The 13,748-nt window shown below is 39.4% G+C and overlaps 1 protein-coding gene across 9 annotated transcripts in view; it reads right to left on the reverse strand.

The window, feature by feature from the left end:
• Window positions 1–1,407: 1,407 nt before the first annotated feature.
• The window catches only part of WASF1 (WASP family member 1), a 173,251-nt gene continuing 160,910 nt past the window's right edge, over window positions 1,408–13,748 (reverse strand). For all 9 annotated transcript variants that reach the window (XM_073337022.1, XM_073337023.1, XM_073337021.1 and 6 more), the window contains 5 exons: window positions 12,733–12,850; window positions 11,751–11,923; window positions 9,457–9,636; window positions 5,964–6,577; window positions 1,408–2,269 (listed from right to left, as the gene is read on the reverse strand). In XM_073337022.1, coding sequence (XP_073193123.1) covers window positions 2,112–2,269; window positions 5,964–6,577; window positions 9,457–9,636; window positions 11,751–11,923; window positions 12,733–12,850 — 1,243 coding nt within the window. In that variant the 3' untranslated portion in view covers window positions 1,408–2,111. The remainder of the gene's footprint in view (window positions 2,270–5,963; window positions 6,578–9,456; window positions 9,637–11,750; window positions 11,924–12,732; window positions 12,851–13,748) is intronic.

Genomic DNA, 13,748 nt, shown 5'->3' on the forward strand with positions numbered 1-13,748 from the left:
GAAGTAGTGTTGAACCCCCAAAGTGGGGGGCAGTGAGTGCCACCACATTAACAATGACAGCATCAATAGTAGGGGTGCTGAAGAGGTTCCCGGTGCTGAGGAGGTAACTTTGGCCCAGCTCAGCCCCGCTTCCATTGTCTGTGGAAGGGAATCATTGGGATTTGGTGCTGATGGCTGGGCAAGCCCCTGAACCTGTGGGGCCAATGGGGCTATAAAAAATGCAGCCCTGGACCAAGGGAAAGATTGGAACAGAAAGGCAGAAGAGGTCCATTGCTGCCTGATATGCCACCAGAACAAAAGCAGCTGGTGCCAGTATTGGCCATATCAGTACTAGACTCAATGGATGCCCCAGGCCCAGAACGGAGCCAATGGTATGGAGTCTGACTTCCCTGCGTGGTAGTGTTTGAGAGGACCTACTCCCGTGCACTGGCATTCACACCATGCCAGTCTGTGATCTTTCTGGAGGAACCAGACAAGTCCCCATGTGACCTGAAATGGTCACGATCAGTCTTATGTGACCTTTTCCTTGACACGCTCGACAGGCAGCAACTTCACTCTCTTCAGAGAGGTACCAGTTGGAGGATGCGAAGTGGCAGCGCTCTCAGAACCTGAGGGTGACCTCCACTCCAGTAGAGGCCTGGGTGCTGAAGCAGGTGCTGCTTTAGACAAAGATCTCTTGCAACTTGAGACCATTTCATGAATGATTTGCAAATTGAACACTGCTCCCTGAAGTCGGCTTTGCCTAAGCACAGCAAGCATTGGGTGTGGGGAATGCTCCCCCACACAATGGTGAGGGCATCACCAGGGAAATACTTAAACAAAAGCTAACACTATACTAAGGGTACTAATTAACTATATATATAGAAAAAGTCACTAAGAAATAGAGAGGTGCAAGGTTACAAACCATACAGAGCTGACTCCAGCCACTGAAGGGGGTCGGGGAAGCACCGCCTCATATAGCCAGGGGCTATGGCCATAAGCTGCGAGAGCTGCCCCTCTATGGGTATTATGAGGCAAAATTCTCTGGCTCCAGTGCACTGGGTGCGCACACACCTAAGTGGAATACATGGTTGCACTTACTTGAACTCTGAATTCAGTCCAAAATTGCATTGGCTTTTTGTGTATATGGATGTGGCTGACATGCAGCATAAATTAGACAGCATGAGACATGATTTTGCAATATCATCTAGTTCTTTCAGTGTTGTTTCACAGGAACATATTCATTCTGATTATTGCCCCCCCCCATACATACCATGAGTTAAATTTTCAAAAGTACCTAAGTTACTAGAAGTTTAAGTATAATTATAAAAAAAAGACTACGTGATTTAGGCACTTTTGAAAATCTTACCCTTCAGATCCTAAGTAATGCCAGAAAAAGGGTGATGTTATTAAAAAAGCAACAGCTAAGAACATTTACCATTTATTAAACCAAACTGTTATTTTTAACAGTTACATAAGTTACACAGCATGTTTAAGTCAGAAGATTTCACACAGAAAAAATTTGAACTTTTGTATGCAGGCAAAATAGTACCACACGATATGTACCTGGGAGGGAGGGGGAAACCTCTAAACATTCAAATAAGGCCATAATTATTTAAAAAACAACAATAAAAGCCCCCAAAGATCCTTTTTTCCTTTCATTGTGTTCAGTGCTGCTAACTTTATGTACCTTCTTAGTGTACAGATGTATATCTTGATAGCTAGGCTTTAAAAACATTTATCAAAAATGGAATAAGGCTCATTAGTACATACAGCTGCCCTCGGAATTTCAATCTCAGTTACCTTCATTAACTTAAAATTCACAAAGTGCACAGTTAAGATATGCCAAAAAATTGAAACTGCTACTCTACCAACAGCTGCCCATGCTTAATACTTAGTGGTCTATTGGAACAAAATATGTTCTTTCAGAAAAAGAAAAGCCACTGTAAAACATTTCGTTTCAAAGATGTGCTAGTAATTTTCTTGTAAACTGAAAAGTAGAAAAACATGGATTAATGATGTGTAGTGTAAAGAAAAAAAATACAAAAAACACTAGAAATGACCATCAAATGTTTTCAAAGAACAATCACCACAATGGACATTAGCATTCAGTGTATATCAATGCATCTATTTTACTCCAACCAATCCACTTCATCAAACTCTGAATCATCTTCTGAATCACTGTATTCCACAGCAATGCGGCGAGACAATATAGTGGCAACATCATTCTCAATGCGCTCATGTTTAGCTTCTTGTTCACGCTGCTCTTCGACTTTGCGTAGCTGAATACCTAAATCACAAACATAATAATAATAATAATAATTTCCTTGTTCTTATGCGTAATACTTTTACCAACAGCTCTCAACTTGCTTAGCAAACAAAAACAAATTGTCTGAGAACACTGCCTGTCAGAGAGGTAACTAATATTATATTCATTTTAAGAATAGGAATTGCTGTACTAGATCAGAAGTCCATGTAGTACACTATCCTGCCTCTGAAAGTAGCTTGTAGTAGATATTTCTGAGAAATAAACCCTAAAAACCGTAACTCTGTAGTGACACCATACAATAACTATATGATTATGATCAAAACATTTCAGTATCTATGTTCCCAGATTAAATTAAACTGATTTTTAAATACAGTTTTTTCATATTTTTTTTCTCTTCATGGTTTCACTTAAGGTTGCTTGAGTACCTTAACATACTTGGATTGCCTTTATGTGTAATCTTAAATCTGAATTTCCTGGCTTGGAATGCTAGGTTTGGGAATAATTAAAACCTCTCTGCTGTATTTTTTACCTTAAGTTTCATACTCTGAACCGCAACTCCCACTTAATATAGTGTTTTGTTTGGGAATGTCCTTCATTAAAAAATGAAATACTAAAAATGTCCATTTCCAAAGAAAATAGTGTGTGATATTTTTCATAATCTGAAGGTGTATAGTATGAATCTTAAAAAAAAAAATTATTCTTTTAAGGCCAGATTCAGCAGTGCAAAAGCACAGGGCGAAACAGCTGAAGTCTACTGGTGAATCTGGCAATTGCAATTGAATTTTTATATAGAAGGGTGTGTTACAGAGACCCCTCTCTCTGTGAAAGGAGAGATGAGGAAATCTGAGTCTGAGTTCCAACGTTTCTGCACTTTAAGGAACCTCAGTTCCCCCAGCAGGGCTGCCCTGGTGAATTATACATGACTGGTACCTCCCCATACTGGTGTGGGGGGCACCAGCTAAAGGGGAGGATACATTACCTGCCAACATGCCTCATCCCCTCCTGTCCCCACCCCCAGCCTGGAGCCACTGTACTCCCCCCTGCCCCATGTTACCTGTGCATGTGTGTGGGGTGGGGGGGTGGCAGGCTCTGTCCTCCCACTGCACCGGCTCCCGCCTCTGGCACCTTTGGCTGCCCTCCCTGGCAGCCAGGCCCGGGGCGGGAGCAGGCCAGAGCCACTCCAGGTCACTGCTCCTTCCCTGGGAGAGAGCTGGCTGGGGAGGGGTGGCAGCCGACTCCTTGCCCAGGCTCAGCTTCCGTGGACAGGGGCGGACTCCAAGCATGCCAGGGAGCAGTGGGGGCTCTGGGTTGCTCAGCCGCAGTCCTGGGAAGCCCACCTGGGCAGGGGGCAGCCCGCTGCCGCTACAGCCAGGTGCTCTCCCAGGCAGTTGCTGTGTTGTACTGGGCAACGTCCCAGCACGGCCAGAAGTAGCACTGTCCCCGCCCCTTATGGCTGCTGGGGGGTGTGGGTGGGGGGCACTTGACCCTGCGTGCCGCCCTTGATGCATCGCCACTGTCGGGTGTGCAGTGCAGTGGAGGCAGCAGTTCCATGGGGAGCCTTTCAAACGCTGATGTCCAAGGTAGCATGGACCCTTTAAAAGTAACTTCCTACCAATAAGCATTCTTGGCACACATGTAAGGACTCAGTGGCATAAGGAAAACTGGACAAGCAACAGAATTTTTTTGCATGCAAAATAGCTACAGAGAAAGGGTGGTGATCGGTAGAGTTACTTCTAATGTCACAAAGGCCTCATTTAAGTTACCTGAGCTGGTGAGCTGACCGTAACTTTTAAAATCATAACAATCATTAATAACTTTACTTAATTACAACCTAATTGTTTCCAAGTATATAGTATAGACACAATAGATTTCAATGAATTTTAGCTAAAGAAATTTGAAGAGTTTGCAAGATTATTGTTAAAAGCATTTGTGACACGAAAAGACGGACAAATGTTAGGTCTTACACAACTTGTTTTAAATTTGATTTTAATGCAAACTCATTGAATTTTCTGAAATGAATCAGTTATTCTATACCCAAAGAGTAAATGCTGGGGAGGCTGAATCCCTGCTTTAACCACAAAATGGAACTCATCCTTAACTATGGTGTGCCGATTGGTGCCTCCACAGTGTTAAAGATTCTAGTAAGGAGCCGTCGAGCACTCGATCAGTCTTCAACAGGGCAAACGTTTAAAAATCTATGTTTACTCCATTTCCTAGCTCTTAGGCAGGTTTTAATCTATGACACTACTCTACTTTTCACCCCCATGGTTACTTAGTTTTCTTAATAGTGTCTTCTGTGGGATTCTGTCAAAAGGTTTTAGAAACTCAAATGAATTATGCCAGTGGGTTCTCCTTATATGCTTTTTTGCTGACATGTTCAAATAATTCTAACAGATTAGAGAGGAATGATTTCCTTTTAGAGAATTCATGCTAGTTATTAGATGTAGGTGTTCTATACCTATGTTTTTAGTTGTCATTTCAATCCATTTACTGGTACTAGAGCAAAGCTAACTAGTCTGATTCCCAAGATCATCCTGACCAGTTTTTGTAAAGATATATTTATCACTTGTTACCATCCAGTTCTCTGGTATAGTGGCTTACTTCACAGAAAGATTGCATTTTTTTTAAAGCACCTCAATTACTTCATTCTGAAGTTCCTTCAGACCCCTTTGATTTATACTGTTCCGTGTCCTGTTAGTTGAGTAAAGTGAGGTATAAAGAGGTTAAGACAAGTGACTTTCCTTAGGTAACATTATTTGCAGCAGGGGATATAACCCAGGAGTCTATCCTCTCTCACTTCTCTGCTCTAATCTAGAAAACACTTGCTTATTGTAAACCATGTTATATCTCCAAGTACAAATTCTGCTCTGTTTGTTGAAGAGTATGCAGGGAAGCCTCTCCCAGTGAACCTAAAAACATTGGAGAAGGATTCCAACTAGTGTTGAGGGCAGCACTAGAAGAGACCCTATAAACATGCACCAGCAACCCCAGTCCTAACGGTTCATGGTTAGACCACCAGTGCACATGTTGTAATGTGAAGAATGTGCAAGATAGGAGAGCATCAGTAAGGTACTGCCCCAGAAGGTTCCCCCATCCCTTTTGTTCTCCTGCCTTTTGTTGGCAAGATGGTTCTGGGACCCACTGGTCCACGAGGCAGCTCAGAGTTACAAAACAAAACAAAACCCTTACTGATTTAAACTTTTAAAAAAACTGCTGAATATGTCCTTGCATTGTTATTGCACTGCAGTAATGTGTGTGAGGAATACTTACATAAAAACAGGATTAAAACCCATATGCCAGTCTGTCTGCTCTGCTCTTAGCTAATAGCTGTTGTAAAAAATATTCTTGACATTTTTGCTTTCCACACAACTTGGAACAAATGTATCAAGAGATACTCTTCAAATAATTAGAAATGAAAAGATAATCTCCATAGATCATCTAGTAACATATACATTTCCTTAGCCAACTTTTATGGAGAACTGGTTTTTGCATTCTAAACTACACTCCTGATAGGTGCAATTATGAGTTGAACAAAATCGGTCTACTTGGCAAGCTGCAGAATACAAATATTGTGCAGAATACAAAGCACACCAGATTTAAGATACTCTTGTCAAATCTTTTTTCCAGAGGTGTAAATTATTCCATCTGTTAAAAGGACATTCGTTTTATTAAACTGCTGAGACCAACTTCTGTTCTTTTAGTGGCCAAACGTTACCTTTTCGTATTGCTTCCAGTAGAACGCTTCTGGCGTCGCTGATTACAGGTAGAGTTGACGGATGGCGTTTGGGTTCAGGAGCAGGAATCACTTGGGATGGTGGAGATGGGGGCATGACTGGAGCATGAGGGCCAGGAACAATGGTTGTGGGAGGGTGAGAGAGGGTGGCAACTGAGACAGGAGATGAGGGTCGAATGCCAGGGGGAGGCAATGGAGGAGGTGGTGGGGGTGGAGGAAGTCCTTGCACTTCAGCTTGTGGAACTGGCTGAGCTGGGAGAGTTTCACATACTTGGGCAGCTCTAGTGACTGGAGGAGAGGGCTGTGCTAGGGGTGGTGCAATTGGAGGAGGAGCTGGATGCAGAACTCCAGGAGCAATCTGGAGAGGAGCTGGTGGAGGTGGCACTGCTGGCGCTTGCAAAACAGCTGCTGGAGGTGGGGGTGGTGGAGGCATGGGTGGCGGAGGGGTGGACGTCATTGCCGCTCTCAGCGAGGACGCTGACAAAGCAGATGGAAGAGGAGGAGGGGGGGGAGGGGGAGGTGTGGGGCTCACAAACACTGGTGTCCTGCCTGTTGCTGGTGACTGAGGACGATTTTCTATCAAACCTGTGGTGGAGCTGAACACAAAACAGAAGGACAAGTTATTAAAACCACAAAGTGGAAAAACTGGCTAATATCATTATATTTACAGTTTTTTTGCTTGTTAATACTTAAGATCAGTAATGAGGGCTCTAAAAAAGCTAAATGTACTGACGTGACAACTGCATGGCTACTGTAGATCCCCATGAAATCAAATTTACCAAATCTAAAGGCTAGTTTTTAATTGTTTGGGTAGAACATACACCAGCCTTTTCCTTGCTAGCCTATACATATACTCAGGCAAATAGCTGAGTTTATTTCTCTTAGCTAAGCTTTCCTACAGTAAGTAAGATTTTCCCTACACATAGTAGTAAATCCAGAGATTTATTCAAAGTATGAGGACAAGCTCGTAGAATGTGGCAGTCTTGATTAATTCCCTTTATTCTAAAGTGGGGCTGTCAATTGCCGTTAACTCAAAACAAATTAACCCAATTAAACAATTAATCACGATTAACTGCAATTTTAATTGCACTATTAAATAATAAAATATCAATTTGAATTTATTACAAATATTTTTGGAAGTTTGTCTACATTTTCAAATATATTGATTTGAATTACAACACAGAATACAAAGTGTACAGTGCTCACTTTATAGTATTATTTTTTATTACAAATATTTGCACTGTAAAACAATAAACAAAAGAAATAGAAAAGAAATTCACCTCATACAAGTACTGTAGTGTAACCACTTTATCATGAAAGTGCAACTTACAAATGTAGATTTTTTTTTTTTTGGTTACCTAACTGCACTCAAAACCAAAACAATGTAAAACTTTAGTGCCTACAAGTCCACTCAGTCCTACTTCCTGTTTAGTCAATCGCTAAGACAAAAGTTTGTTTACATTTCCAGGAGGTAATGCTGCCTGCTTCTTACTTACAGTGCCACCTGAAAGTGAGAACAAGTGTTCGCATGGCACTTTTGTAGCTAGACTTGCAAAGTATTTATATGCCAGATATGCTAAACATTCATATGCCCTTTCATGCTTTGACCACCATTCCAGAGGACATGCTTCCATTCTGATGACGCTCGTTTAAAGAAAAAAAAATGTGTTAATTAAATTTGTGACTGAATTCCTTGGGAGAGAATTGTATGTCTCCTGCTCTCTGGTTTTACTCACATTCTGCCTTATATTTTGTGTTATGGCAGTCTCAGATGAAGACCTAGCACATGTTGTTCAATTTTAAAACACTGTCACTGCAGATTTGACAAAACACAAAGAAGGTACCAATGTGAGATTTCTAAAGATAGCTACAGCACTCAACTCATGGTTTAAGAACCCGAAGTGCCTTCCAAAATTTGAGTGGGACAAGGTGTGGAACATGCAGAAACTACAGAACTGGAACCACCTTGTGTTGGTGGCATCTGACTCAGATGATGAAAATGAACATGTCATCAGCAAGTTTATTGTTTTTACAGTGCAATTATTTGTAATAAAAATAATATAAATTCAGCAATGTACACTTTGTATTCTGTGTTATAACTGAAATCAATATATTTGAAAATGTAGAAAACACCCAAAAATATTTAAATAAATGTATTTTATTATTAAGAGTACAATTAAAACTGTGATTTATTGCAGTTATTTTTTTAAATCTCACAATTAATTACCATTATGTTTTTTTTAATCGTTTGAAAGCCCTATTCTAAAGGGACTATTTTTACAGAATGATTACCTAGATAAACTGACTTTGAAACTGAGATATGGGTTTAAGTTCATTGACAGGTCCAGTGGTACCGTACAAGATTAGTCATGTGTAGCTATATACACATAAGACACTCCTGTCTAATTCAGTGTAGGACCCTTTTCAGTCCTCAAAGAGACAAGAGATGACTGTAAATGTTATTTTTTAAAGTATAAACTGCTAGAGGAATTTCTCAATCAGAATACCCAGGTAGGAAAATTTAACACTCATAACAAGAAAATGTTAACCCAATAAAAGAGACATATTTCTGTGTATAGCCCTGGGATAGTGGAAATACTTTCATTTGGACAGACATTAAACTATTTTGCTGACATAACAACATACTCTAGATCTACTCTTGTATATTCCAGATAAAGGTAAGGGGAACCCTATAAAAATATAATCCATAAAGTATGACTTTGCTTGGATATGAAGTTACATGGAAAAATACTGTCAGGATGATTTTTTTAGATGGTATCCCAATATTCCACCCAGTGTTAGAAAGGCATAAAGAGAAACGATGTCTGTAATTTAATCTATTTTGTAGTCAATTGTCTGTCAGTGGTTTTCAAACTTATTTGATCGCACTCCCCCTTCTTTGTGTCTCTAGTTTACACGCCCCCTCACCACACATGAACATATACAGATTTAAAAAAAAAAATCAGCGTGCAACTCTGACTAATAACTAAAACCAGTAAACCATTGATTCAAACAGAGCCAACGATCCATTGTAATAAGAGCAAAAGCAAAACTGCGACTGTGGTGGAAGCTTATAATTCAATGTGCAGACTGTGTTGTAGCAAATGGAATAACGTACAGATAGTAATGAATGATGTTGTACAATGCTATGCAAGCTTAACAGAAATCTGTCAAAATGCACAGCGCCATCTGAGAACCTGATATGTCTGGAGGAATCAGATTTGCTAGTTACTCATTGCTGTGGGTAAAATACATGCAGTATGTTTTTTTCCCCCCTAAACCATTGCACGCCCCCTTCCCAGGGCAGCCCTCCACCCAGTTTGAGAACTTCTGGTCTATGGTGCTCTCTGGGCTGAAATCAAGTACAATAATGATGCTGCTTGCTTCTTCAAAGCATAGTCTTGCGTATTTGGACCTTTTTCAGAGATGTACATCAGTTTATTGTTGGAAAGTTGTTCCAAACTTGACTCCTTACCTAATACAAGGAGGTATGGGTTTCACATCTCCTGCTCCATGCATTGGTGGAGGGGGTGGTGGCTCATGTGGTCTGACCAACACTCGCTCCTCAGCTCTGCTCAGAAGTTCAGTCATCTGACTATAGGGTAATGCAGAAAGGGAGTAGGATCCATCCATATGATCCACATATGGCTGAGGTCTAAGAAAAAATAAAGGCAATTTTCCACTTCAAAATCACAGTGGAATGATCACAGACAAAATCATTCATTACTCAGCTCAGCTACTATATTATACTTCAGTTTGATCTCTGAATTAAATTCCCTCTCTGCACAAGAGATGCCAATCGAACTGTGGTTTTTAATTTTTTTTCTTTTCCCTTTCTGCCCTACTGCTTCTAGCAATTCAAACGTTAAAACAATTTTTCATTGGTAAACCCATACAATTCCTATAGTATGTGTGTGTGATGTTAGTGTTTATTGTTCAGACTTTACTGAATTAAACAACCATAACAGTGTTATTAGAAACAGGTTTACAGTATGAAACAGTCATGTACCTGTAGCGGTTTGTGATTCACAATCTTTTCATATGCAAACGTTCTTTTACTACTTTTCTAAATTATATAGCCATACATCATATATTGTAGTACTTCTAACAGTTTTATAAAACATTTGTCAAGGCATTACTGTGTTTGACTGGCTTGTGGACACACAACTTACAGCTAGAGTTCCACTGATCTCCTCCCAAACACAACGTTGCAAGCTAATATACTTCAACAAGATAACTTAAAGTGTACTATAATGTAGTAGCAGTAAAATAAAGATAACTCATCAACAGCTTAAAGTACTTCAGTCTCCTGTTAAAATCAACCTCTGTTTATGTCTTAAAGATCTGATCCAACACCAATTAAGAAATGTTTACAGATGTAACTGTTTAATTAAAATGTTGATAAAGATCACAATTTCTCTGAAGTCAGAGGAAAAGTGTTTGCAGAACACTTTCTAACTGCTGGTGGTTCTACTGTAGGTTTCTGGATAGTGCTCATGACTGTAATGTCTAAGCACAGTATTCATAGAATCATAGAATATCAGGGTTGGAAGGGACCTCAGGAGGTCATCTAGTCCAACCCCCTGCTCAAAGCAGGACCAATCCCCAACTAAATCATCCCAGACAGGGCTTTGTCAAGCCTGACCTTAAAAACCTAGATTGTCACTGTTGATCCTTGGGGCTCTGAGTTTTCAAGTGGTTCTGCAATCACTTTGCTGTGGAATCTGGCATATACCTGCATGAGGGGTGTGGCAGGGAAGGTGATGTACTCATTATGGGCAGCTAACACAGTGAAATACACCTATAGGGTTTTTTTTCCACAGAAGAGCTGCACTTTAGGGAGGGTTTCATCATAACCTGAGTTGTAAATTACAAATTGAAATGCACTTGAAACCATTTTTGACTTTTCATTCTACATCACTGTAAATCGAGGTCTCACTAGGTCAGAGTTCTCAAGAGGCAGGTTTTTTATTTCAGACACAACATCCTGGATCCTACAGTCTGCAGCAGGCAACAACTATTAATAGGGCTACCAGATAATCTTAAAAATTGTCTTTTTTAAAAGGCTGAACAAAAAACAAGCCCCCCCTGCCAAAAAACCCTATTTCTTTTTAATTTTCAAGATTAATATTACTTGAGAGTCAGCTCTCTTTCATAGTACAGTTCCTCAGTTGGTTACATGCTTTTGGTTTTGCACAAACACTACAGGTATGTCACCTGAAATGCTACTGTCAGCCACCCGCAAAAGTATATTATGTAAAGAGAATTTAGCACGTTAAGGTTTGCAGAAACTTCAATCAAATTCTAGATTCAATCAAGAGTAAATAAGTTCAGTGGTCTCATCCAAGTGGATAATTTGTTCACATCACAAAACCACTACATAATACTGGCAGTTTCTGCTCAAGTAAATCAGAAGACTAGAATAACAGGGGTGGTTGTAGTTCAGGACTGAAATACAGTGACAGATGTGTGTGCAAGCCTGCACCAGTATGTTAGACTGATAAATGAGTAACAATGACACACACCTCCACATCCCCCATAGCAACGAATTCCAGAGATATAAATTATTCTTTAAAATGACAAGGTAATAAACCATTTAAAACACCTGGGTGAAAGAACTTCAAAATTCTCTTTTGGTAGAGGTAATTCTGTTATCACCACTGCATTCTGAGTACTGCACCCCATATACAGTCATTTACATCATAAATATATTTAGCCAAGGATAAGGTGAATGTCTCAAAATAAAGGAAGGAAAGAAACAAAAGAAACCTTGAGTCAAAATGTGAGGCTGGGCCATTAACAACTTCAATGTGCTTATGTAAGAGATTAGCATCATCCTCAGCAAGCTCTGGACCTTGGGCTAACTTCTGCCACTCTCGCCGTCTGTCATGAGGCGCCCTGGGCACTTTTTCCGGTTCATGAGGGCGATCTAGATTCTTCTGCTGTAAGAGTTATGCAAACAAAACTGACAGTCTTTTAAAAGAGGAATGCTTTTAAAATCAGTTACAAAACAGAGAGAGAGAGATCTTGATTCTAGCGCAAGAAAAAAAAAATTATTCAAACCAGAACAGGAAATGAAGGCCTAACAGAGGGAGACACTTCAGTTTATATGATACTTACTTAGCTAAAGAATAACCAACTGATGGTATTAAGTTCATTCAAAATCTAAAAAACTGGCTTGCAATATGTCTTAAATGAGATTCTGAATGTCTCTCTCACATTTGCATTCTACAAGATACCATACTTATGCTATGAAATATGTAGGATATAAACGGCTAAAAACAAGCATGTAGCAGTGCTTCCCTTCAGTTTTTTATTCTTTCTTTACAATTAAAATGTTCCCTTTCTAGCATATTAACGCTAATTTATAGTAAACATTTCTCAAAAAGGTTCCAAACAACTTTCTCTATAAAACGGTTGGGAATTCATATTTTAAAAGAAGACTCCAGAGACATCCTTGGATTCTTGTTGTATGTCAGTTAGAGATTTTTTACTGTTGTGAGGAAATCATAACATTTGGTAAACCTGCTGTTAACTATGGTGAGACAGCATTAAAACCCTGGGCTCTTTTAATGGTGTCTTATTGCAAGGAAAAATTGATTGAATTGAATGACATTGAGAATATTTTCAAGCATATTGAAACTGGCTATTTGTCTATATAAAGAACTGAACTTTTTAAATTGCAGAACCACTGAAGTATCATATGTGCAAGCAAACATAACCCACAGCTATTTAGCTTGGAACATAATACCTTCTGCTTTCTCTTTTCCTTTCTCTTGTCCTCGGTGTCCTGCAACATCTTTTCTTTCCATAGATCAAAGAAATATGAAGGATTGGTGTAAAACTTCAAACCTTCTTTTCCATCATCTCTGAGGTAAAATTATCAAGATAGAACATACTGTTTATTTGGTAGCGCATGGGACTAAATGCTGAGGCAATGTAAAGACAGCTTATTCAGGTAGCTGTAGCCATCATTTTAAAACACAATATTCAGGGTTTCTGCCTCGAGTACATTATCAAAAAAGTTATTACAACAAAAGTTTACCTGAAGCATAATAATTAGATTTAAAATTATACTAAAGATCAGTACACATGTTAAAGATAAATAAATAAGCCTCTCTAACATGGACAGCCAGGTTCATTTGGAGACTCACAAAAAACAGAGCTGAAAGAAGGAAAGATTATGTGTATTTTACAGGGTAAAGTCTACCTCAGTGAAGCCACTTTTTCCTTCTGTTGTAGTTTGCTAGAGCATTTTAGGGGTCCCTTTTGGCTTATAAGATCTGCAAACAGCTCTACTGAGGCTAGAAATCTATGATAGACTAATTCTCCTGCTTTTTGTATTAAACCTTTATGCTGGAAAATCCAGACACCTTGCCTCTGAGGATAACACTGTGGGAGCAATATTTTTTGATCTCTCTCTTCCTCTGTATGCTCAGCTTTTATTATTTCAGTTAGTTATTTCAAGTACTAATACTCTCATATTGGTGCCTCTAAAACCTTCCTCCCCCATTATTCCTTGTCGTCAGATCCTTATTTGAGAAATAAGTTTTAATGCTAGTTGTGGGATAACAAGTATCCTGAATAAATGAATCCACTCACCCTAAATTGTTTTAAAATGTGACTCTAATCTATCTCCCAACACAGTAAGTACAAGTTGCGGGACCAGTTTTTCATGTAAATAGGCATTCAACATAATTTTAGGAAAGCAACAAACCCTCAGCTCATTTTTTGTACTAACCACAACAGTGTAATCACCTGTTTTCT

Source organism: Lepidochelys kempii, chromosome 3 (assembly GCF_965140265.1).
Source record: "Lepidochelys kempii isolate rLepKem1 chromosome 3, rLepKem1.hap2, whole genome shotgun sequence".
Taxonomy (NCBI): Eukaryota; Metazoa; Chordata; order Testudines; family Cheloniidae; genus Lepidochelys; species Lepidochelys kempii.